Here is a 24648-nt window from a genome sequence, read left to right on the forward strand (position 1 = left end):
AGTCGGCGAAGCCGACTCTGCCACCAAGGTGCTGCGAAGCCCCTTGCCCCATACCGTGAGCACCTGAGAGGCCATCACAGAGGCAAAAACCGGTTTCAACAGGGAACCCGCCACCATATAAATGTGATGGGAGAGTGCCTCCACCCGTCTATCCGCCGGATCCCAGAAAACAGGGGAATCCTCCACTGGCATCAAGATGGACTTATTCAGTCAAGACACAGTGTGATCCACTTTTGGGGACACCGTCCAATGTTTTTTCTACTGCCTCCGCGAAAGGATAGCGGACAGCAAAGCGCTTAGGCACTACCAACATGTGCTTAATACGCCGCCACTGGTCATTCACAATCTCATGAAATTCCTCCGGGCAGGTAAAAGCCTGACCAGACTTCTGGGGTCAGTCGAACCTGAAAACCTTACGTAACTGAGATGGCTCATCTTCCAGAACAAGAGCTTCTTTAATGGCGCTAATGATAGCGCCAATCGTAGCGCGTTCCTGCGCTACCGAGGGGGGGGGGGACGGACTCCTCATCCCGCTCAGAAGCGGTGGACCGGGACCCCTCAGGGGGACCATCGTCCGTGGCAACCAATTATGGCTCAGAGTCAGAGGACTGGGAGGGCACAGGCCGTTTTTTGGAAAGGTGTTCTGACATTAGCAGATGCATCTGGGACGCTAAAGTCGCAAGGGCAGCAGACAAGGAGGCCATGGAAGAGGATTCAGGTGAACCTGAAGCCCCCACCAGGTCTGCAGGGAATTTGTTTTCCTAGGAGTCCATTTTGCCGTAAAATAAAAAAAGGGATGCTGGCCCTTTAAATCGGGTTTCCCATTCATGATTAGCTTGGTTACAGTGCATCCGGAGAGTATTCACAGCACTTCACTTTTTTCCACATTTTATGTTACAACCTTATTCCAAAATGGATTCAATTATTTTCCTCAAAAGTCTACAAAAATGACAATGTGAAAGAAGTTTGCTTGGAATCTTTGCAAAATAAAAAACTGAAAAATCACATGTACATAAGTATTCACAGCCTTCACCATGACACTCAAAATTGAGCTCAGGTGCATCCTGTTTCCAATGATCATCCTTGCGACGTTTCTACAAATTGATTGGAGTCCACTCAGGTTCAGTTGATTTGACACGATTAGGAAAGGCACACACCTTTCTATATAAGATCCCACAGTTAAGAGTGCATGTCAGAACACAAACCAAGCCATTAAGTCCAAGGAATTGTCTGTAGACCTCTGAGACAGGATTGTTTGGAGGCACAGATCTGGGGAAGGGTACAGAAAAACTTCTGCAGCATTGAAGGTCCCAATGAGCACAGTGGCCTCCATCATCCGTAAATAGAAAAAGTTTGGAACCACCATGACTCTTCCTAGAGCAGGCTGCCCAGCCTAACTGAGCATTCGGGGGAGAAGGGCCTTAGTCAGGGAGTTGACCAAGAACCTGATGGTCACTCTGTAAGAGCTCCGGTGTTTCTCTGCAGAGAGCGTAGAACTTTCCAGAACACCCATCTCTGCAGCACTCCACCAATTAGGCCTGTATATTAGGGTGGCAAGATGGAAGCGACTCCTCAGAAAAAGGCAAGACATCCCCCATGGAGTTTGCCAAAAGGCAGAGAAGCTGCTTTTACAGGACACGTGATGCCCAAATGGAGCGTAGTGGCTTCAGCCAACCTTCACTGGGGCTGCCCCACATAGCTCCCGACCAGTAGGCCGCAAAGCCGTAGCCTAAATTTAGGGCTGGATCTGGCCACGTGAGGTGCAGACGCCAAATCATCCGCTCCCCTAGCCCAACAACTGCAGCAGGGAGCCCGGAGGACATCCCTGCCCTAGTCCCCAATCCTCAGGGTAGCAGGGATAACCCTGCTCATCCCCCCGTTGTGCACTAGGAAAAATACAGTCAGCAACAACTCCAAACAAGCCCCCCTTAAGAGCATGTGGCAAAAACCAGCTCATAATCTCACCTGGGGGGCGCCTGAAGACCCACAAGTCCCACCGTCCAAGGGAGGGGCCCACGTCCACCCCAAAACCCCTCCAGGGTTAGAGGGGGGACAGCTACTTGCCATACCAGGAACAGGGTGGGCACTGGCTTCCTTCTCAGGAGTTGCTCCTTGGTAACCAGGCTGCCAAGTGCAACATCCGAGAAGGCTCTACTGCCAGATATGATAGGTCTGGCCTCCTGAGCCAAAGCAGGGCTGTGAGAATTTTTTGTATACAATCTTACAGCTGTTTTCTAAAAGTACATAAGAATATCCAAGGTCAAAAGGTCCTGACGAAGCAGGAGGCCACACAAATGAGTCGACTTATGTATTGACCTTGCTTTCAACCTTCTAGAACATTCAACAAAGTTGGTTTATATTATGATCTTTGGATATGCCAGCTATGAAAAATACTTGATTGTCTTGGACATATTTTTAACCAAAGTGGAATAAATATTTTTGTAATAAAGGGTTTTAAAAGTAACCGTGCGATTGACCATATGAAGCATATGTAAATGAGGGGATGAAGCTCCCTGTGGTGAAATATTAACCATTTGCCTGCTGTGCACTTATACCCCCTTCCTAACCAGGCCAATTTTCAGCTTTCAGTACTCTCACAACTTGAATGACAATAAAGCCCCGTACACACGTACCGATTGTCGGCCGAACGATCGGCCGTCTTTTGTTCGGTGCTGTTTTGTTGGTTGAAAAGTGCTCAAGACTGCACACAAATTTTGTCGGCCAACAACAACCAACTGCAGAAGTGATGTCATGTTCTGGTCTACTTTTCGTGTGTTTTTTCTTCACTGAGCAGCATGCCCAGTCTTGATCATCACATTTTTGTCGGCCGAAATCTGTACTGACTGACGAACAATCGGCTGTTCTTTGTTGGCCAACAAAAATTTTAAAGTCTGCACACCAGATTTTGTACGGCCGAAAACTCGCAGTCGGTTGTCGGAAGCATCATACTAACAAGCCGAAAATCGGCCGATCGGACGTTGGCCGAATATTTACGGCCGACAATCGGTACGTGTGTACGGGCCTTTACTCAGTCATGCTACACTCTACCCATATGAAATTGTACTTTGTTCCCCACACAAATACAGATTTCTTTTGGTGGTATTTAATCACCACTGGGTTTTTTATTTTTTGCACTATGAATGAAAACATACCAAAACGTTTAAAAAAAAAAAAAATGCATTTTTCTTTGTTTCGGTTATAACATTTTGCAAATTAGTAATTTTTCTTCATAAGTTTTGGCCAAAAGTTATACTGCTACTTATCTTTGGTAAAAATAACCCAAATAAGTATATACTATTTGGTCTTTGTAAGGGTCCTTTCACACGGGCGTTCCGTATGTCCGTTTTTCATCCCATCCGTTTGCGGATGAAAAACGGACAATGTATGTCAATGGGATTGTGGATGTCAGCAGATGACACCGCTGACATCTGATTTGCGTCCTTTCCGTTCAGTTCCGTTTTTTGAGACAGAAGAGAACCCTATTTTTCTTCTGTACAAAAAACGGAACGGACGCAAAAACAGATGTCGGCGGTATCATCCGCAATCCCATAGACAACATACATTATGTCCGTTTATCATCCGCAAATGGATGGGATTGATAAACGGACATACGGAACAGACACTACAAAGCGTCATCCGTGTCCGTTTTAAAAAACGCGGATGAAAAAACGGACCGTGCCGTGTGAAAGGACCCTAAAGGTTATAGAGTCTACAAACTATGGTGCCAATCACTGAAAATTGATTACACCTGATGTACAGACTCATTTCTTGAGACACTGACAAGCCAGGAAAGAACAAATACCCCCCAAATTACCCCTTTTTGGAAAGCAGACATTCCAAGGTATTTAGCAAGAGGCATGGTGAGTTTTTAGAAGTAATTTTTTCCCCACAAATCTTTGCAAAATGATTTTTTCCCTACAAAATTATACTACCAAGTTTTAGGACACACACCAATTACAAGCAAACAGATCACAGGAGAGGATGGTTACCTTTAATAGCCATTTAAACCCCTTTGTGTCAACTTGTGTGCATCATATCAGGCCAAAATCACCAGGGTATGTAAACTTTTGATCAGGGTAATTTGGGTAGTTTCTGTTGTCATTAGGGCTAAAAACAACTAATCGATTAATCGATTATAATCGTCAACTAATCGATTATGAAAATAGTTGTCAACTATTTTTGTAATCGATTAATCGTCAGGCGATTAGTTGTCCTTCATACAGAATGCATTATTTGTTAACATATCAGAAAATATAGTGCAACACACATACAGCTCAGTAAACCATCCATACATGTCAGTAGATGACAGAGAACTTGTGAATGTGTGAGGAGCAATGCCTCATGGGAAATGTAGTCCTGGGCAAGAGAAGGAACCAAGTGATTCTAAAGGCAGAGGTTTTTTAACCTTGCTATAGGGACACTCTGTACAGTACTATACTTTGCTGCTTCCTATAGGGGCACTTTGAAGGCAGAAGGGGCTGGAAGTGCCATGGGGGGGGGGGGGGGCAGAAGAGGAGAATCAGTGCTGCTCTGTGAAAAATCATTACACAGAGAGGATAAGTATGACAAGATTGTTGTTAAAAAGAAAAGAATCCAACGTTTACGATCACTGTAAGGGCTCTGTGCAGGGAAGATCAGCATCTGAACCCAGAGAAGGTGGAGGCCGATAGACTAGAGGTGATATAAGGCATTACAATTACATTTAAAGTAAAAGTTTATTAGTATTGTGCATTATACTGTATTTAAAATTATTATATCCATGAAAAAAAAAAAAAGTCTCAGCTTTTAGTACTACTTTAATATATAAATGTTATTTTCCCCCCTCCACCCTTCGTATACCTTCATGTCTGACTCCCAGTTAAAATATCCTGCATATCCGACTTCTGGGCATATTTTTTTTATATACATACACATGAAAAAAAAAAGCATGCTTCTGCTACTAAAGGTCTTCTGCTTCCCATACATGTATTGGATTTTTGGACAAAAATATTTGCATCTATATTTGTTCAAAAATGATTTGTATATTTGTTGAATGGACGAGTGTTGTTTGAAAATTCCACTTGCTTTTAACAATAAATTTTAAAATGAATAAAACTTCTGAGCAAAAACCACATACACTATTTGAAGATTTGTTTGATCGAGAAGTTTTCTATTTTGCTCCTTCAAATTTTCCTGTAACTGTGGTTGACACCGGACACCAATATACACTAATGGTTAGAAAAATCGGATGAATGTTTTTAAAAATTTTCTAAAAAAAATTTAGTTTGTGTATTACCAGCATAAGTGACAGCAGGCGCAGGAAGCTTGTATCAAACTACCTGCCTATTAATAAGGGAGTCTATCATAAATATTATATACCAATCCAGTATGAAAATTTGCAAAACAGTGTTTTAGGTCTTTTAAAAATATTGATCTCGGAGTCTGATATGTACCACATTTAAACCTCTAATAATACATATATCTGTTTCAGAGTGGATTAAATATCCAATTATATAGCTGGATAGTTATATTTACCACTACATATAGATATTCAAGAATATTAATTAAATTATACACTTTTTTTTTTTTTTTAGGTTTTTATCCGATTAGTCGATTAATCGAAGCAATAATCGGCCAACTAATCGATTATGAAAATAATCGTTAGTTGCAGCCCTAGTTGTCATTATGATTTAAAAAGAGTAAACACAGTTGATTGATAATAAATGGCTTCAACCAAACACTAACCATGAGTGAAAGAAAAGTTTTTGTGTTATTCATATTCGAGAAAAATGACCAACAAATCAAATTCTGCCAGGGTATGTAAACTTAGGAGCACAACTGTACATCGCCATCTGATTGAAATGTGATGCTATGTTAGGAGACCCAGGAGGACCCCACTGTTGACACAAAAACATAAAAAAGCCAGATTGGAGTTTGCCAAAAGGTATCTAAGGAAGCCAAAATACTTTTGGGAGAATGTGCTGTGGACAGACTAAACAAATTACAGTTTTTTGTTAAAGCCCATCGTTCTACTGTTTTCAGGGGGGAAAAAAATGAGGTCTTTAAAGAATACAGTTTGTACAGTCAAACATGGTGAAGTTTCACTGATGTTTTGGGGTTGCTTTGCTGCTTTAGGCACTGGATGTCTTGACCATGTGCATTACATTATGAAATCTGAAGACCACCAAAGAACTCTGGGGTGCAATGTAGGACCCAGTGTCAAAAATGTGGGTCTCCTTCAAAAGGTAATGGGTCTTACAGCAGGACAATGACCCAAAACATACATCAAAAAGCACCCAGACATGGTTTACCCTTTTCCCTGCCAGGTCCTGCCCTCCACTTTTAAACTCAGCTGGCCGGACCATTTTTCCATTGCTTTTTTATTTTTCCCTTACAGCTTTCAGCTTGTAAAAGACCCCCCAAACCATATATTTTCTGAACGCACATGACCAGTGGAATAAAAAGAAGGTGCTATTGATTTTTAAGGCCCTGCGATTTTTGCGTAAATGTTTATCAAAGCAATATTTTCGCAGAAAACATACTAACATTTTTTAGTAGATGAAAAAAACAAATGTTTGTTAACGAAAATCCTGCTAAATCTAAAAGCCTACTCTGTGTTGAGTTAACAAATATTTGTAAATTTTAAATTGCACCTTTTTGCAAAATGGTGAAAATCCAACGTATGCAGAAATGTGCTCAAAAAAATTGAAGGTTTTCATTTTTCACTTAAAGCTTTCAGAGTTTGCAAAGACCCAAATCATATTTTCTTCGACAGACACAGTGCTTCATAAATCGTAACTACTGGGTTATTTTGCCTCCTCCAGGAGTAGGACTAGGCAGAACAAAAAACACCCAGGAATGTACTCTACCCCCCCCCCCCCACCCCGGTAATACCCTTAATGATGTCATCCAGGGTACCCACAAACAGCCGATCACCTTGAAAGGAAAGATCAATGAGAGCTTTCTTAAACCACCACCGCTGAAACAAAATTTGGACAGCACAGGAGCTGTATCCAAAGCTGCATCACAAATAAACTGCAGCCCATTTATCAACTGGTCCACTAAATCAACATAAGCAGCGGGGACCTGCTCACTCACAAGTCCCTGGCGCAAAAGCTTGGCCCATTCAGTTAGGGACTGAGACATCAGGGCTGAGGCAAAGACTGGCCGTAATGCCAAACCAGCTATAGTAAACATGCTGCGTGCCACAGCCTCTGCTTTCCTGTCAGCCAGGTGCTTAAAGGACGGAGATTCCTGTACTGGGATCATGATTGTTTTATTGAACCTGAAAACAGGAGAGTCCACCACTAGTGAACAAGTCCATTTTAAAAGTGACTCCTCAAAAGGGTAACGTACAGCAAAACGTTCAGGGACCACAAAAGGTTAATTTTCGTTGTTCCCATTCCTTACAAGAAAACCTGTCATCAAAATAAGGCACATAAGGAAACACACTTGGAGTACGAGGGGACTTATGAGAACCAAATGACACAGCCATGTCCGTGGCTACATCAGCCGCATCCTCCATTTTTAAAGTCTCACGCACTGCAGTAAGTGCATCTATCAGCACTTTTTCATTCGCTGCTGCGACTTTGGAGGAATCATCCTATCAGATGAATCTGGGGGGTGTGATATTAAGGCCCCCTGGATAGGCCGTGTTTACGGTGGCATTAGGCTCAGAATCAGATGAGGCAGACTGAGCAGGGGAAGTCGGGGGACGCTTCCTCCTGGGCCTTTGCCCAAACGCCATTTCCACCTGGGACACCAAGGACTGCAGGACCGACATCAGTGCAACCATGGGAAGTTGGAGTTCCGAGGGACCTGCCACCTCCATTAGGGGGTCAGTGGGGGAGATGTGACCTCGAGGCTCCATAAGGAAAGGAAGACCTTGCAGTACAAAAATGATCCCCTCAAGGCTCAGGATACTCATCAGCAGAGAGAGAGAGATAACAGGGACTCCCAAAGACTCACCCTACCGACTGGAGGAGTGCTGATAATTCGAACCCAGCATCATCATGGATGTTATCCCTGTTCATATGTTCCTGGCACAGGAAGAGGAAACTGAGGAGGAAGAGGAAACTGAGGAGGAAGAGGAAACTGAGGAAGAGGAGGAGCTTCGGCATCCCCACGAAGCCTCCGTGACATCGGGCTACACAAACATGGCCACCAACCAGGGACCAGCCACACTAAGGGAAAATGACCCCCGTGACATTGGGCTACACAAACATGGCCGCCAACCGGAGACCAGCCAGACTAGGGAAAAATGGCCACCATCAGCTACAAACACTGAAGCATGTTGCCAGGATCTTCCCTGTGCTCTCTGCAACGCTGCACCCTCTACAAGAGGACCCCCCCGAGGGTAGGGCACAAGTTAGGGGAGACTCTGCTGCGCACTCTGCACTGGAATACCCCTGCACTATACCACTAAAATTTTTATTAGCACATAAACACAGCATAACTTACAAAACTCTTGCTTAATTCCTACTAAGGCCTCTTTCACATGGGGTATACTAAAACGTCTGCCCGGGGATGCACAGGTAGTCCTACTCATGTCAGTTGGGACGCAGTGGCTGCAAGGACAAATCTGACATCGGTGCGGGTGTAGGTGTATGGCCCCAAATGCAGACACTGAGTTCAGGGACGTGCACCCACAAGGATGTCAAGCTGGAAACAGCCGTGTCCATGCAGCTGCTGCATCCCAATTGATATGGATGGGACTGCCTGAACAGGAATGCATAGAACACCTGTGCAACGTGGTGCATCTAAATACGGTCTCGCTGTAGTATAACCTTCGTGAACGAAGACTTAGGACTTGTCTACACTTACAGTTGGGGGGCAGCAAAAATGCATGGTTGAGCTGTGTTTCTGCTTCCTGCCAACCACCCCCCATAAGCTGCAATAGGAAACAGAGGGGGATGTTTAAATGCTGCTACCACAAAGTTTTGCGCCTGCGGCACAGTTGACCTGACTTGTAGTGATGCCGCCTTACGAACGCTACACATTTAAGTCTAAGGAAGTGCCGTAAAAGCCCCGCAACTGCATGCAATGCAAGTGGTTGCAGCACATTTGATGGCAAAAATGGAATTAAAACAGGTGGTGAGGAGGCATCGAATCACTTTTTCACCACCTGTCTGTAGCCTCTGGAGTGTGATCTGAACATGAATCGGGATTCAGCGGCAAAGGAGATTTAGAAGCATGTCAAAATCCACCCTTACTAGGTTTTTCGTTTTTATTATTTTTTACAAATTTCTTTAAATATTTTCTTTTTTTTTTTTTTGGATAGGACGCTTAATGATTTTTTTTTTTTTTTGACACAGAGAAAGAGACTGAAGACTGTAATGAATGAGATCTGAGTCTGTATAGAGACTCCCATTCAGTCACAAACTGACACACAGTAAACACAGGTTAGGAAAAACAACAGTACACTTAACTTCCCAGACAATGGTGGGGGGGGGGGGGGGGGAGGTATGCCGATGGGAGTGTCAACACAAGTCCTGGCCATTGAAGGACAGGCAGGCTCTCAGCAAAGCCAGAAAACTGACCACGCAGGAAAGGATGTGCTACTATGCCTAGCGTGGTCATTTTTAAATATTAAAGCAGAGACATGGTACAACAGGCACATATCAGGAATGTGGACCGTTGGGAAAGCATATTCTTTAAAGCAGAACTGTAACCCCCTGCCAAAAAAAATCTTAAGCTATTCAGAAATGAGAAGTACTGGTTCTCACTTGCATTTAGTTTGCTACTAACTTGTGTTCTCTCTAGAAGTCCACAATTAAGCTTTGCATTTTACAACACACTGCATGAAAGCGTGCTGCCATTTTTACTGTTCCAATTCACTGCTCTTCCTGGATTCATCTGCACACACTTACATCACCACCCAAATCCTGAACATGCGCATTGCAACATTGAGCTCCTGCAGTAATGGCAAAGATAAATAAATCTCCAACTAACCTACAGGGAAGCTCTTTTCCCTGCCCACACATACATACAAGCTGAACAGTTGTAAACAATGGAGGAAAGGCTATTAATGACTAAAAGTCAGCCTACATTTCTGCTCTCTGCTTCCAGCTCTGTAGCTGCATCACCTTCCCTGTATGCCTTTCATGGCTGCCAAATCCCTACACAGCTCTATAGGGAAAAAAATTGAATTTTTGTACTTGCTGTACAATCCATTTGAGTTAATTGACGGACACAGCTCTCCATTATTCAGCACCGCAGAGTTATATTGCCCCCCTAAAGGAGTAGGACACTAGGCAAAAGAGAGACTTTTTGGGCTATGGGCAGTCCTAGGTAGTATACATCCCCCTCTCTGCTATAGGCCTTCAGTTTAGTAGCAAGCAGTGTCAGAAGTATTAAAACTCCACAGAGGGGTGGCTGCTGTGTCCATCAATTTTACTGCAAGCACAAAAACCCAATTTTGTCTTTAGTTCATTTAGGGACAGATCTCTATTATTCAGAACCACAGTAGTGCCAAGCAAGAGGGGTGGAACAAAAAATCCCAAGGCTAAACAATAGCCAACCAGGTAAACAGGAGCTCAACAAAACAACTGGAGCCCAACCTGAACAATATACCCCCAAAGAGGGAAAAGACCCTCAGCGAACCGCAGCCTTTCCTCTAGTTTTAGTGAGTGGCCACGTGTCTTGTTGTAGTTTCTTTCTCTGAATAGGTTTTTCCATATGCTAGGGTTGCCAGTACAATATTTGTACATTGATATCATATCCCCCCTCAATCATCTCTTCTACAGAGAGAATAAGTTCAGTGCTTGTAGCCTTTCCTCATAGCTGATGTCCTCCATTCCCCTAATTATTTTTGTTGCCCTTCTCTGGACTTTCTCCAGTTCCAGCACATCCTTCCTAAGGACCGGTGCCCAGATCTGGACAGCATACTCCAGATGTGGCCGGACCAGAGTCTTGTAGAGTGGGAGAATAATCTCTATTTCTGAAATGAATCCCCTTTTTTATACATCCCAGTATTCTGTTGGCTTTGCTTGCAGCGGCTTGGCATTGCATGCCACTGCCAAGCCTGTTGTCTACCAGTACCCCAAGGTCCTTTTCCATCCTAGACTCACCCAGAGGTTCCCCCCCTAGCGAGTAGCTTGCTTTCTGGTTTCTGGCACCCAGGTGCATTACTTTACATTTTTCAACATTAAACCTCATCTGCCATGTAGTTGCCCACCCCATAATTTTGTTCAGGTCCGCTTGTAAGGTTTCCACATCCTGCCCAGAAGATATTGGCCTGCTTAGTTTAGTATCATCCGCAAATACTGAGATTTTACTCGATATCCCCTCCTCTAGATAATTTATGAATAAATTAAACAGGATTGGCCCCAGGACAGAACCCTGGGGGACCCCGCTTTCCACACCTGCCCATTCTGAGTACTCCCCATTAATCACCACCCTTTGCAACCTCCCCTGGAGCCAGTTCTCTATCCAGGTACTCACCTTATGGTCCATACCTACCTTCCTTATTTTGAACAGTAAGCGTTTGTGGGGAACGGTGTCAAAGGCCTTTGCGAAGTCCAGGTACACTACATACACAGGCTTACCTTTATCTAGGTGGCAGCTCACTTCATCATAGAAGGTTGGCCTGTCCGTGATAATAAACAGTGAGACGGACCTCCGATAAGACTTAGTGGCTGCCAAATACACCTGAATCGCCTGAACCACATCCAGGACATGCAAAGCAAATTCCTTAGGATGTTTAGGCATGGGACACAGGGAAGGACACATTACAGTTGTGCTCATAAGTTTACATACACTGGCAGAATTTAAGATTTCTTGGCCATTTTTCAGAGAATATGAATACAAAAACTTTTTTTACTCATGCTTAGTGTTTGGCTGAAGCCATTATCAATCAACAGTGTTTACTCTTTTTAAATCATAATGACAAACCGAAACTACCCAAATGATTCTGATTATGTACCCCAGTTCTTAATATCGTGTATTGCCCCCTTTAACATCAATGACAGCTTAATGTCTTTAGTGGTATTTGTGGATGAGGCTCTATCTTCTCAGATGGTAAAGCTGCCCGTTCTTCCTGACAAAAAGCCTCCAGTTCCTGTAAATTCTTGGACTGTCTTGCAAGAACTGCACATTTGAGATCTCCCCAGAGTGGCTCAATGATATTGAGGTCAGGAGACTTAGATGGGGGTCGTCCAAGTAGCCCATTACCGCCATCCCTCGCTGATGTAGCAACGCCAGAACCGTGGCCAACACTTGTGAAGACCCAAGGAGCAGAGGCGAGACCAAAGGGTAACACCACAAACTGATCATGCTCCCCCCCCCCCTCCCCACAGCAAAACAGGAGGAAGCGCTGGTGTCACAGGCACATATCAAAATGTCCAGCTAAGCATCCTTGATGTCGATAGAGGCCAGAAAATCCCCCTGATGAAGGGATGCCACCACCGTGCAAATGGACTCCATTCTGAACTTCTGTAACCGTACAAAGCAGTTCAGGGCCTTGAGGTCCAGAATCAGACATGCCTTGCCGCCCCTTTTTGGTACCATGGTTTGTAAAAAACCCTGAAACCGTTACGATACCGGAACCAGGACAATCACACCCTAAAGCAACAGGTCAGCACGCCGGACCAACCAAACATGGCTGCCAGACTACACAAACATGGCTGCTGGCCATTAGAAACACATTGGCCCCCCCAAAAAATGGCGCTGGCTACAGCAAAATGGCCTCTGTATGCGGCTCTATGAGACTCCTAGGGACCGGGAGATCCCAGGAGCCCTGACACCAGCCGTGGAGAGGGGGATTTAAGGCACAGGACCACCATTAGCCAGCACTCCCCCCCAGCCGTCAAGCCCATCAGCCGTTGGCGGTCACTTTCCAATCCACCACGCTAACCCAGGAGTGGGTACCAAGATGACCCACATGGAACAGCAAAAAAAAAAAAAAAAAGGGGGGGGGGGTCCTGAGGGGAACCCGCAGGTCTGACCTTTCAAGGGAGAGGCCAGCTTCCAAAACAAAATTCTCTGGTCTGATAAAACAGATTTAATTTTTTGGCCTGAATGGCAAGGATCATATCTGGAGGAAAGCCAACCCTGCTCATCACCTGGCCAATACCAATCACTACAGTGAAGCATAATGGTGGCAAGATTATGATCTGGGGATGTTTTTCAGCAACAGGAACTGGAAGACCAGTCCGGATCAAGGGAAAGATGAATGCAGCGATGTACAGAGACATCCTTGATGAAAATTTGCTCCAGAACGCTCTGAGCCTCAGACTGGGGAGAGGATTAATCTTCCAACAGGACAAAGACCCTTAGCCCACAGTCAAGATAAAGGAGTGGCTACAAGACAACTATGTGAACGTCCTTGAGTGGCCAGCCAAAGCCCAAACTTGAACATCTCTGGAGTGATCTGAAAATGGCTGTGCACTGATGCTCCCCATGCAACCTGATGGAACTTAAGATTGAAGGAGAGAACCTACCCAAAAATAGTGTGCCAAGCTTGTAGCACCATACTCAAATACTTGAGGCTGTCATTGGTGCCAAAGGTGCTTCAAAGTATTGAGCAAAGACCATAAAAAGGTATGTACATGTGATTTTTTTCATTTTTTTTATAAATTTGCAAAGTATTCAAACGTCTTTCACTAATCATCATTAGGTACCATACATAAAATATCTTTCAACGAGTATATACAATACACTGAATTGAAAACCGCAGTATTTGTACACCCCCGTAGGGTTGTGATAGCCTCATACAATTTGCTACTCAAATTTATACAGGCTGATAGTCCACCATGTGTGAGAAATACAGTCTTTCTATAGATGGGACATCCGTGGAAACAAACTCAAATGTGATCTGTGTCATCTATCACCAAAAATCACGAGCGAGTCCCGCTCCATTTAAGTTCAACACTCACACAGGCAGGTGAGTGAAAAGTATATAGAGCTGATGTCACTCTACGGTCTTATGGCAGGACCATACGGCGACCAGTGACGTCAGTACGCCTCTCGGAGGTAACGAAGATAGCGGTCACAGCCACTAATACCGATAACAGAGCAGTGTGACTAGACTAAATCATTCAGGAGTAATCGGACTGTGATATATATGATCTATGCTCTATTTTATCGCATGTTTCATGAGTTGTAATACCCGTGAGCACTGAGGACCTGCCTGTGGGGAGACCACCAGAACTCTAGAGAGAGTGAAATCAGCGTTCTATGCTTTTCACTCACCTGCCTGTGGGGAATGTTCAATTGAAAGGGCACGGGACTCACTCGTGGTGATTTATTGGTGATAGATGACACGGATCACATTTGAGTGTGTTTCCACGGATGCCATATCCATAGAAAGACTGTTTTCTCCCACATGGTTGACTATCAGCCTGTATAAATTGGAGTGGCAAATTGTATGAGGCCATCACAACCCCATGTGGTGTACAAATACTGCTGTTTGCCATTCAGTCTATCGTATATACCTGTGGATAGATACTTACTGTATGTAAAGGTATCTAATGATGTATAATGGAGCGTTGCCTATGTTTTATAGTTTTTTTTTTTTTTTTTTAATGCTCATGTTCGATGAGCGAATTATAGCAGCTGCCAATTTGAGCTTGCGATATAAGTGAATTGTTTGTTGTTAGTTGTGAATAGGAGGTTCTACTAAATTGTCACCCAGGAGCCCTCTCTGTAGAGAGGTGTGTTGATTAATCGGGTTTTCAAGAAACTTCCTTCACGTGGTCATTATGGGCTATTGTTTGTAGAAAATAATAAATTTAATCCATTTTGGAATAAGGCTGCAACATAAAATGTGGAAAAAATGAAGCGCTGTAAATACTTTCCAGGTGCACTTTAAGTTATGTGTAAAATGGAATGACAGGAAAAAGTATTGAACATGCTAACAAATGCTTTTAAAACTTAGTACAATATCCTTTGTTGTAATGACAGCTTCAAGACGCCTCCTTTATGGAGAAACTAGTCACATGCAATGCTCAGGTGTGAATTGGGCCCATTTCTCCACAGTCTTCAAATCTTGAAGGTACCATGGGCTTTGATTTTCTACTGGATTCCAGTAAGGTGGTTGGCTGGGCCATTCTAGCAGCTTTTTTCCTTTGAAGCCAATTGAGAGTTTTCTTGGCTTTGGGTTTGGGATCATTGTCTTGCCCAAATGCCCACCCTCGTTTCATCATCATCCTGGTAGATGGCAGCAGATTTTTATCAAGAATGTCTTGGTACATTTTTCCATTCATCCTTCCTTCAAGGATATGAAGTTTGCCAGTACCGTATGCTGAAAAATAGCCACACACCATGATGTTCCCACCGACAAACTTCACTGTTGGTATGGTAATTTTGGAATGATGTGCAGTGCCATTTGTCCTCCAAACATGGTGTGTATTATGGCATCCGAAGAGTCAATTTTGGTCTCATCTGCCAGACTATATTTTTCCAGTATTTCACATTCTTGTCTAAATGTTGTGCAGCAAAATTAAACTTCAACATGCTTTTTCTTCAGCAACGGAGTCCTGCGTGATGAGCGTGCATACAGGCCATGGCGGCTTAACGGCCAATTCCATGACTTTCTGAAGATCTCCATAAGTAATCCTTGGCTCTTGGATAGATCGTCTAATTCTTTTCACTCCTCTGTCAGAAACCTCGCAAGGAGCACCTGGTCGTTGTCGGTTTATGATAAGATGTTCTTTCCACTTCCGGATTATATGGCTCCAACAGAGCTCACTGGAACAATCAGAAGTTAAGAAATCCTTCTATAACTAATACCAACAGTATGTTTTGCAACAATGGTTGTGAAAGCCTTGAGAAAATGCTTTGCTTTTACCCCTCATGAGAGGTTTCTTCTGTGACACCTTAGTAATGGGAAGCCATCAGTTGGGACTGAACTGGCTGATATTACATTTGCACTGACAAGGGGCAGGATTGCTTTCCAATTACTGATCGATCAAAGCTGGTGTCTTGGTTTTCCATGCCTTTTTGCACCTCCCTGTCTTCATGTGTTCAATACTTTTTCCCTGTGTCATTCCATTTTATTACACATAACCTACAGTATAACTGAACCTAGGACACTGCATTCACTATATCTGCTCAAACAGAACATGGAAATGTAATTATTTTAGAAAATATAAACTGCTAAAAACCTTTTCTTGCCAGCAATATATAGCAGTCTAGTGACTTCTATCTGTTCCTGGTGAAGCTTGTAGAAGGAGTTTTCATACTGCACTGAGCTTTCCTATCAGGATGCAGGGTTCCAGACCCTCTGTTTGGACATTGCCGATTGGCCCTGTGTTGATCACATGCACACTCCCAAGAAAAAAAATAAATAAACTCTAGCAATACACACCAAACTGAGCATGTGCAGTCTGACTCCAATGGCTCTGTCTTATGCGGACATGTTTTGAAGTGGAAGAAGCAGAGAATCAGAGAAAACAGGATCAAACAGCATTTTTAAACAATGCAGAGGATTAGACTCTTAGGTTCCACAGTGAGTATAACAAGCATGCTTTACTGCATATACAGACTGGTTTTACGGTTGTGGGATTAGTAACACTTTCATTTCCCAACTTCTTTTTTTTGGTTTATTTGTATGTATGGATTGGGTGACATTTTCATGTCAATAGCAATATATTTACCTAGAAAAATGGTGACGTGTTCAATACTTAAGTTTTACCCACTGCATCTGAAAATTGATCAATCCTGTTGCACTGACGACCCATCTCATTTCTTCAACCCCAAAAATGCCAGGACAGAACAAATATTCCCCAAATGACCCCTTTTTGGAAAGCAGAGAGTCCAAGGTATTTAAGAGGCATGGTGAGTATTTTTAAATTGAAGTTGTAATTTGTCACAATTGTTTTTGAAAATGTTGAAATTTTTTTTCACAATTTTCTAAAAATTCTTTAAGTACTGTCACCAGTGCAGTACAAAGTCAACATATAACTGGCCTGGCAGGTATCAGGGACACTGACGGAGGACAGTAAAGAAAAAAACTGAGGACAGTTAAAAAAAAAAAAAAAAACTCCTTTTTTATTATTTCCTTATTTTACATACAGTGGTTAGGGTTATTTTACATACAGTGCATTACGTTGCCACGCTTTTTTTTTCTCCACACACCGATTGCTAATAACTGAATTTTACATTTCTAAGCAACCATTTTTCTGAAATGAAACTATTAAGTGTTTGCTATTGTATTTAGCTGCAGCGAACTACATGGTACAGATGGGCTGTGATTGGCCTGGTCTGTACCTGGGATCACTATGACCAATCACAGAGCTCATCACAATTGTACGCAATGCAAGGCATGAATCAAAGCCTTTTATTGTGTACACAGTGGGTGACAAATTGTGCCAGAGAGCGGGAGGGGGAGATCTTAAGAAAACAGGGCTTACGGTTAGCCATCTTATTACAATAGACCGGGCAGGATTGGATTTTTGACTTACCTTAAAATCGATTTCCCTGATGTTCATTGACGGACACAGCTTCAGGTCTCCATAACTGTTGGGTTATACTGCCCCCTACAGGAGTAGAACACTAGGCAGAAAAAGAATCTGGCTACGCCTATGGGCAGTCCCAGGGGGTATACTCCCTCTTTCTGCTATACTCTGTTTTGTTACAAGCAGTGTCAGAAAAATTACAACTCCACAGAGGGGTGGGTGCTGTGTTAGTCAATGATCATCAGAGAAATGGATTTTACGAAAAGTCAAAAATCCCATTTTCTCTTTCGTTCATTGACGGACATAGCTTCAGATCTTCATATCAGTTGGGACTTCCCAAAGCAGTGAGGGGTGGGAAAAGCAAAAAAATTCCCAAGGCTAAACAGTAGCCAACCAGGCAACAGGAGCTCAACCAAAACAACTGAAGCACAGCTGAAAAATACAATACACCCGTATGTATTTGATCAGGTCCTCTCAACAGCAGCCTGCAAAACTTTGCGGCCAAAAGAAGCATCCGCAAATGCCAACACATCCACTCTATAAAACGTTGTGAAAATGTGCATCTACGGCCTAATGGCCACCTTGCAAACCTGCGTCACTGAAGCCCGATGATAAAAAGCCTAACCGGCACTAAGCGCCCGAGTAGAGTGCGTCTTAAAAGGGAAAGGAGGAACCTGAAACTTGATGGAATAGGCCTGAAATACTGTCTGATCCATCTGGAAATGGTCGCAGAGGAAGCCTTTACGAGGCCCATACGTGAGCACAAATAGTGAGTCGGACTTCCTGAAAGACTCCATAGCTGCCAGGTATACCCTAAATCCCGGACCACATCCAACTCATGCAAGGCATTTTCCTTCGGATATTTAGACCTGGAACACAGGGAAGGCAACACGATATCTTCATTCAAACGAAAATCAGAAGCAACCATTGGAAGGAACTGACAGGGGCAAAGAACCACCTTATCTCTGAATCATCAGGTAAGGTGGATGACAGGATAATGCCGCCAGTTCCGACATCCTGCATGCAGAGGTGATGGCCACCTTCTGGAACAGTGTAAGCAGGGGAATCTCCAAAGATTCCCAAATGGAGGCTTCTGGAGGACTGAAAGCACCAAAATTGAGGTCCCAAGGCGGCAACAGAGCCTGCACTGGAGGAACCAAATGTAGGACACCCTGAAGAAAGGTACGCACCAGGGAGTGTGTGGCCAAGAATCGTTGGAACAAAACCGACACCTGGCCCTTGATGGTACTCAAGGCCAATTTATGTTCAACCCCCCCGTTGAAGGTCAAGATCTGAGCCTCCGAGAAGGAGCGAGGATGAACCCCAAGAGACTGACACCACGCAATGTACGTCTTCCACGTACGATGGTAGATCCTCCTAGAAGTAGATTTCCTAGCTTTTAACAGTGTAGGAATCACCAACTCAGATAAACCTCTATCTTTCAGCTCCTGGGGTTCAGCAGCTAGGCCGTCAATGCCAGTGACTGCAAAGCAGGATGGAAGATCGGTCCTTGGGATAGCAGATCCTGAGAGGATGTTTCCAAGCAACATCCGCGACCAGCAGCACCCGATCGGTGTTCCAAGCCCGGCAAGGCCAGCCCAAAGCCACTAAGATGACTGGAATCCCTTCTGCCTCAATCATGTGTAGAAGCCTTGGCAGAAGCTTGAGAGGAGGGAAGGCGTAAATCAGATGATACTGACCCCACAGGGCCACCAGCGCCTCTGTGGTGTCCACCAGAGGATCCCTTGACTGAGCCACAAACTTCTGCACCTTTCTGTTGAGCCGAGATGCCAACAGATCCACCTCGAGAGTTCCCCACCGGAGACACAACCGATGAAAACGCCTCTGGAATAAGGGACCACTCCCCTTGGTCCAATGCCTGCCGTCTGAGGTAATCCGCCTGCCAGTTTTTCACCCCAGGAATGTGCACGGCGGAGAAGGCTGGACCACCTTAGAATGCCTGCTACCTCCAGAGCCACCAGGACGCTTCTTGTGCCCCCTTGATGATTGACACAAGCCACGGCTGTTGCATTGTCCAATTGAATGCGCACTGGACAACCCTGAAGACGATCCGTCGGAGTTCCAAGACATTGATCAGTAGTCTGGACTCTTCCAGTGTCCAGATCCCCCGAGCAGAATGCTTGCCGAGGACGCCTCTCCAGCAAGACAGGCTGGCATCGGTGTTGACCACTGCCCAATAAAAGGGGAGGAAGGATTTGCCCAGCCGAAGCACCAGAGAATAAAGCCATCATATAAGGGACTACATCGTCCCCCGACTCAGCCGGATCCGATTGTCCAGAAACTGTGGAGTCTTGTCCCATTTGGTCAGAATCTCCCTTTACAGCATGGGTGTCCAACCTTTTGGCTTCTCTGGGCCACATTGAGTGTAGAGATTTTTTCTCGGGCCGCATATAAAATATATACTATAGTTAAGGTACAGTGCCTTGCAAAAGTATTCGGCCCCCTTGAACTTTGCGACCTTTTGCCACATTTCAAGCTTCAAACATAAATATAAAACTGTAATCTTTTGTGAAGAATCAACAAGTGGGACACAATCATGAAGTAGAACGAAATTTATTGGATATTTCAAACTTTAACAAATAAAAAACTGAAAAATTGGGCGTCCCCGGCCTTTAAGGATCGGACTGACAGGAAGGCGGAAGCTGTGGCCTGCAAAATGTATACTCCGGCTGGTTCGGCACGGAGGCCGGTGTTCACCATTTCCCTGGTGTCGCAAACTCTGACCGAGTGGGCTAAGCTTTTACGCTGTGTCCTGGAGGGAGAATAGCTCCCCCTTGCCTTTGGTTGCCTTGTTCAATCAGAAAACCAGGGGGTCCACTTCTTAATAAGAGACTCCTCATAGAGGTAACGCCTAGTAAAGCACTTAGGGACCCCAAGGGGACACTTTAGTCATCCCTACTCTTTAGCGACAATTCTGTCAAAATAGGCGGGGAAAGGAAACACCTTTGCCGCTCTGGATGGCATGTGAGTGCCAAAAGGAACCTGCGCTTCCGTCGCAGCTGCGTCCTCCATCTTCAAGGTCTCACACACAGATACAATCAGTGCTTCCACCAGTGCCTTTTCGTGCACTGTTGCAGACGTGGAGGAATCATCCTCACAATCAAAGGATTCCAGGCGCATGGTTGCAGACCCAGCAAGGTGACCCAGATTCGTAGTGGCTGAATCAGATTCAGGATCTGATGAGACAGATGAGGCAGGGGCAAAGGGGGCACTTTTTGCTAGCCTGTCTGAAGGCCACCTCCACTCAGGACCAAAAAGACTCCAGGACTGCCGTCAGTGCATCGATAGAAGACTGGGACAAGCCTCAGAGAGGGGATCAGGTGGGGAGATGTGCTTCAAGTACTCCATGAGCCACCAAGGGGACCCCACAAAAAGTGTAACACTGCGAGGGACAACCCCCATGGCGCTGGCCGCACCATCTGGTTGCAAGGCACAAGCACCAAGGGATCCTAAGCAGAGAGGAAGAGAAACCCACCAGACTCACCACCCAGCAGAAACAGGCACCTGCAGCCACCAGGATAATCTGCACTCCACGCACGGCGATCAGGAAGTGAGAGGAGTCAGCACCAGGGGATAAGGAGGGACTCCCACTGCCGAAATCCCCGCCCACAGGGCTCTACTGTCATGCTATTTTCAATGGCAAACAACTGCAAAATGGCCACCGGACTACACAAACATTACCGCTGTGTATAGAAACACACAGGCTACAACAAAATGGTGGCCCTGTATGGCACCACGAAGGCTTACATGGACCCAGGAGGGGAGCCAGGCCTCAATAACAGACCCAGGCAGGACGGAGGGCCCTGGCAGGAGCCCCCACAAGGTACGAATCCCCCCTGCACAGTCGATCGTCTGGTCGCCAGCGGTGCAACCCGTCGGCCCCCATCACCAGCATAGCGCCCTTCCCCCCACACCAGGAGGTGGACCAGACCACCCAAACAGCCCCAACATATGTGGTGGGGAACCCGGGGGTCAGACGGTCCCAAGAAAGGGCCCAAAACCCTATAGGGGGAGAGGGGGGCAGCTACGCACCAAAAAATGAACCAGGCGGCCCCTTTTCAGACAGAACCCCACTCCATCGAAATGAGGGGCTTTCGGCCAGGAGGAATGCTGCAACTCAGGCTGAGACCCAGTTGTATGCGACCTCGCGAGGCGTTTCACTTGCAGGCCAGCCCGTCCAGTGGGGCTATGTCGCGGCCGACGTAGCACGGAGCTGAGATCTGCTTGCGCTCGCTGCCCAGACTGGGATGACCACAGGATCTAGGTTATCCAGCCCATCGCCCAGTCCAGCAATTGATTGTAGATCTCACAGGAAAAATCCAGGTGAAAAATAATTCTACCTAAAAAGAAAAAATTGCCAGGATCAAAGATCCAAGCACGGAACTAGGTCCTTACTCCTGACTAGGCAGAACAAAAACTGAGTGCATATAGGAGAGGGAGTTTACCCCCTGGGACTGCCCACAGGCGTAGCCAGACTTTCTCTGCCTAATGGCCTACTCCTGTAGGGGGCAATATAACCCAACAGTTATGAAGATCTGATTATTTGTCAGTCAATGAACAAGTATACTATTTTGTCAAATGCATGGATTGCCCTGCGCCTGTGCCCACCTCCTCCGTTACATCATGAAATGTAAAAGCACAACTGGTATATAAATATAAAATAAAAAAGGAAGCTCCTGCCTCTACATGGTTGCTGACATTTTATTTCTTGGTTCAGACCTCATGTTGGGAGAGGGTTGACTACACACATTCCAATTTTTCTTATTCATGAACATCTCCTACAGGGGCATTAGTGCACAGGCACAGTAAAGTACTAAATTTTAAGCAGCTGGGCTTCAGTGTGGGTGTAAACAGCGGTTTGTGGGATGGAGGTGGGTTGGGTGTACGGAGATAGCATGGGAAAAAAAAATTCCCAAAAAGGTAAACTGGTACCTTACATTTTCAGAAAGTCAAAACTGTAAACCAGTAAAATACAGCTGAACATCACTCTCTGCTGCACAACAAAGAATAATTACCTCATACAACAGACATCCTAATGACCAAATATCTGATTTGAAGTTGTATCCGTTTTCATGTATCCTTTCTGGTGACATGTAATAGGGGGTACCAACTGTCGAGCAAGGGAAAAAAAAAAAATCACTGAGCAAAATATTGTTAGTAAAAGGGCAATGCAAGTTTTGAATACATTTTAACTATAGAAAACCTGTTGCGGCTAGTGTTTTGGCTCACATCCACCTCTGAATCCATTCTACCCTGCTGAATTACAATATGCAGTTCCACAAGAAATAGTTCCACACAGTATGTCCAAAAATCAAGTGGTTTATTAGAAATCAAAAGTTACAATAGTAACAGTGGCGCATGATCACCTTGATCTGCTTCACACACTGTTGTGCTTAGTCATAAGGTTTATTGTAAATAACTTAACTCCTTATCCAAACACATCATATGCTACAGTCGCTACTAATAAACCTGATCTCATCAGTTAAGTTGAACAAAAGCAATTGAGGCCTATGCTAATATTTATGGTACATATCCAAAAATTGTAGTCTGCATATTTCTCTTGTATTTACACAAATACATTACGGTTTTCTTGGCCAAAACACCTTATATTTGAGAAATGTATATTACATATTTACAAAGTAAATACATAAAGTATCCAAAAGCATTTACGTTAAGCACAATAAGTGTTCAAATTCCTTCAAATTTAAATGCAGGACCCAGCACATATTTAAATGGTAATTAACCAACAAGCATATTCCATTTGTGCAAAAAAAGACAACACGTTGACACGCCTTGCAAACTTACAAAAGTTAATGTGTACAAAACCATGTACATTGTCATCTTTTCTAAAACCAGTGGCTTGCAATTTCAAAGCCACTAGGTAACGAACACCCACATGGCAAGTATACATCTGCAAAGCTTTTGTGTCCACTGGGGTGATGTTCAAGGAAATACAAACTGTATTGTTCCCCCGGTATAGTTCAGTATTCCATGTCTTATAGCTGCATTTAAACGTATATCCAGTTGTGTGGAGAACCTGACACCCGCAGCAGACCTCACACCCAGTGCATTTTGAACACGGTGCGGGAAATGCACACGAATACAGATTTCCCCCACTGTGTTCTGGCATGAACGAGCCCTAAAAGCTTCAACAAAGCTTGCTGACAGATCTACAAATGCTTTGAAAAAGCATGCTGTTCACACTGCTCTCATACAGATTGAAGTCTGTGTGAAGAAAGCCATCCAGTGGAGTAATCAATTACTAATTTTCCCATAAAGCACAGCTGCTTGTTCCAAAACCATGCACATCTTATAGAGATTCTGCACAACCAGTCACCACAGTCTACTCTGTATGAAATGCTGACACCCTTACAGGTAAACAAGTTTGGTTTCACCATGCATCTCCAAGGACTTCCTGAGAAGAGTGTGGTGTAAACACCCTCTTCCTTCATGGGTTTTAAGCGGAGGAGCTGCTGGACACATTTTGGAGGGGGGGGGGGGGGGAGGGGAGGGTTTGGGGGGGCTTTCAAATGTAACTCAGCCTCTCCAATCCAGTTACCCAATGCGGAAGAAACTCTCCCCCACCAACTGAGCAAATTAGGTGGGAGCCTGCCAGCTACCAATTTTATTGATAGCCACCAAAAATAAACATATTGCCCTATTTAGGCTGAGAGATGATTTAGATATAAACATACATGACAAAAATAAAGGTATAACTGTCAAAGTGGCAAGGGCTTCTATCCATCATGATAACCAAGTTATAGGGAAGGAAAAGAAAAAAAAATACAAAAAAACACAAGTATAAAAAACATTTGCCGGTGTGAAGAAATGCTGTAAAGCAGGAGTCTCCAAAGTTTCTAAACGATGGACCAGTTTACTCTCCTGCATACTTTTTAAAGGCCAAATTGTGGCCATTGGGAGTAGAAAATGTGTTGGCGTAAGTGGGAGTAAACAATGCCTCATCTTTGCCATCAGTTGGAGGAATAGTGTAAGTGGAAGGAATACCCTGTTGTGGATGAAATAAAATAATAAATAAAATTACGCAAAGGGCTGCATCCGACCCCTAGGCAGCAGTTTGGAGACCAGTGAAGTAAAGAAAGAATGCTTTCAAAAACTTGGTTTATTTTTATCAATCTACAAAATGCGCAAACAGAAGAAGAATAACCTAAATCAAATATTTGCCCTTTGGGCTTCAAATCGGCATCAATTTTTACACTTCCACACTTTGTAAACTTGCACAAAGTCAGGTTTT

At 44.3% G+C, this 24648-nt stretch overlaps 1 protein-coding gene across 1 annotated transcript in view; it reads right to left on the bottom strand.

Moving 5' to 3' along the window:
* Nucleotides 1-24648, bottom strand: part of NEK7 (NIMA related kinase 7) — a 243809-nt gene that overhangs the window by 46293 nt on the left and 172868 nt on the right. The window contains exon 6 of the mRNA XM_082264886.1: nucleotides 22412-22506. Coding sequence (XP_082121012.1) covers nucleotides 22412-22506 — 95 coding nt within the window. The remainder of the gene's footprint in view (nucleotides 1-22411; nucleotides 22507-24648) is intronic.

This window comes from Pelophylax lessonae, assembly GCF_965119305.1.
Source record: "Pelophylax lessonae genome assembly, chromosome: 8".
Taxonomy (NCBI): Eukaryota; Metazoa; Chordata; class Amphibia; order Anura; family Ranidae; genus Pelophylax; species Pelophylax lessonae.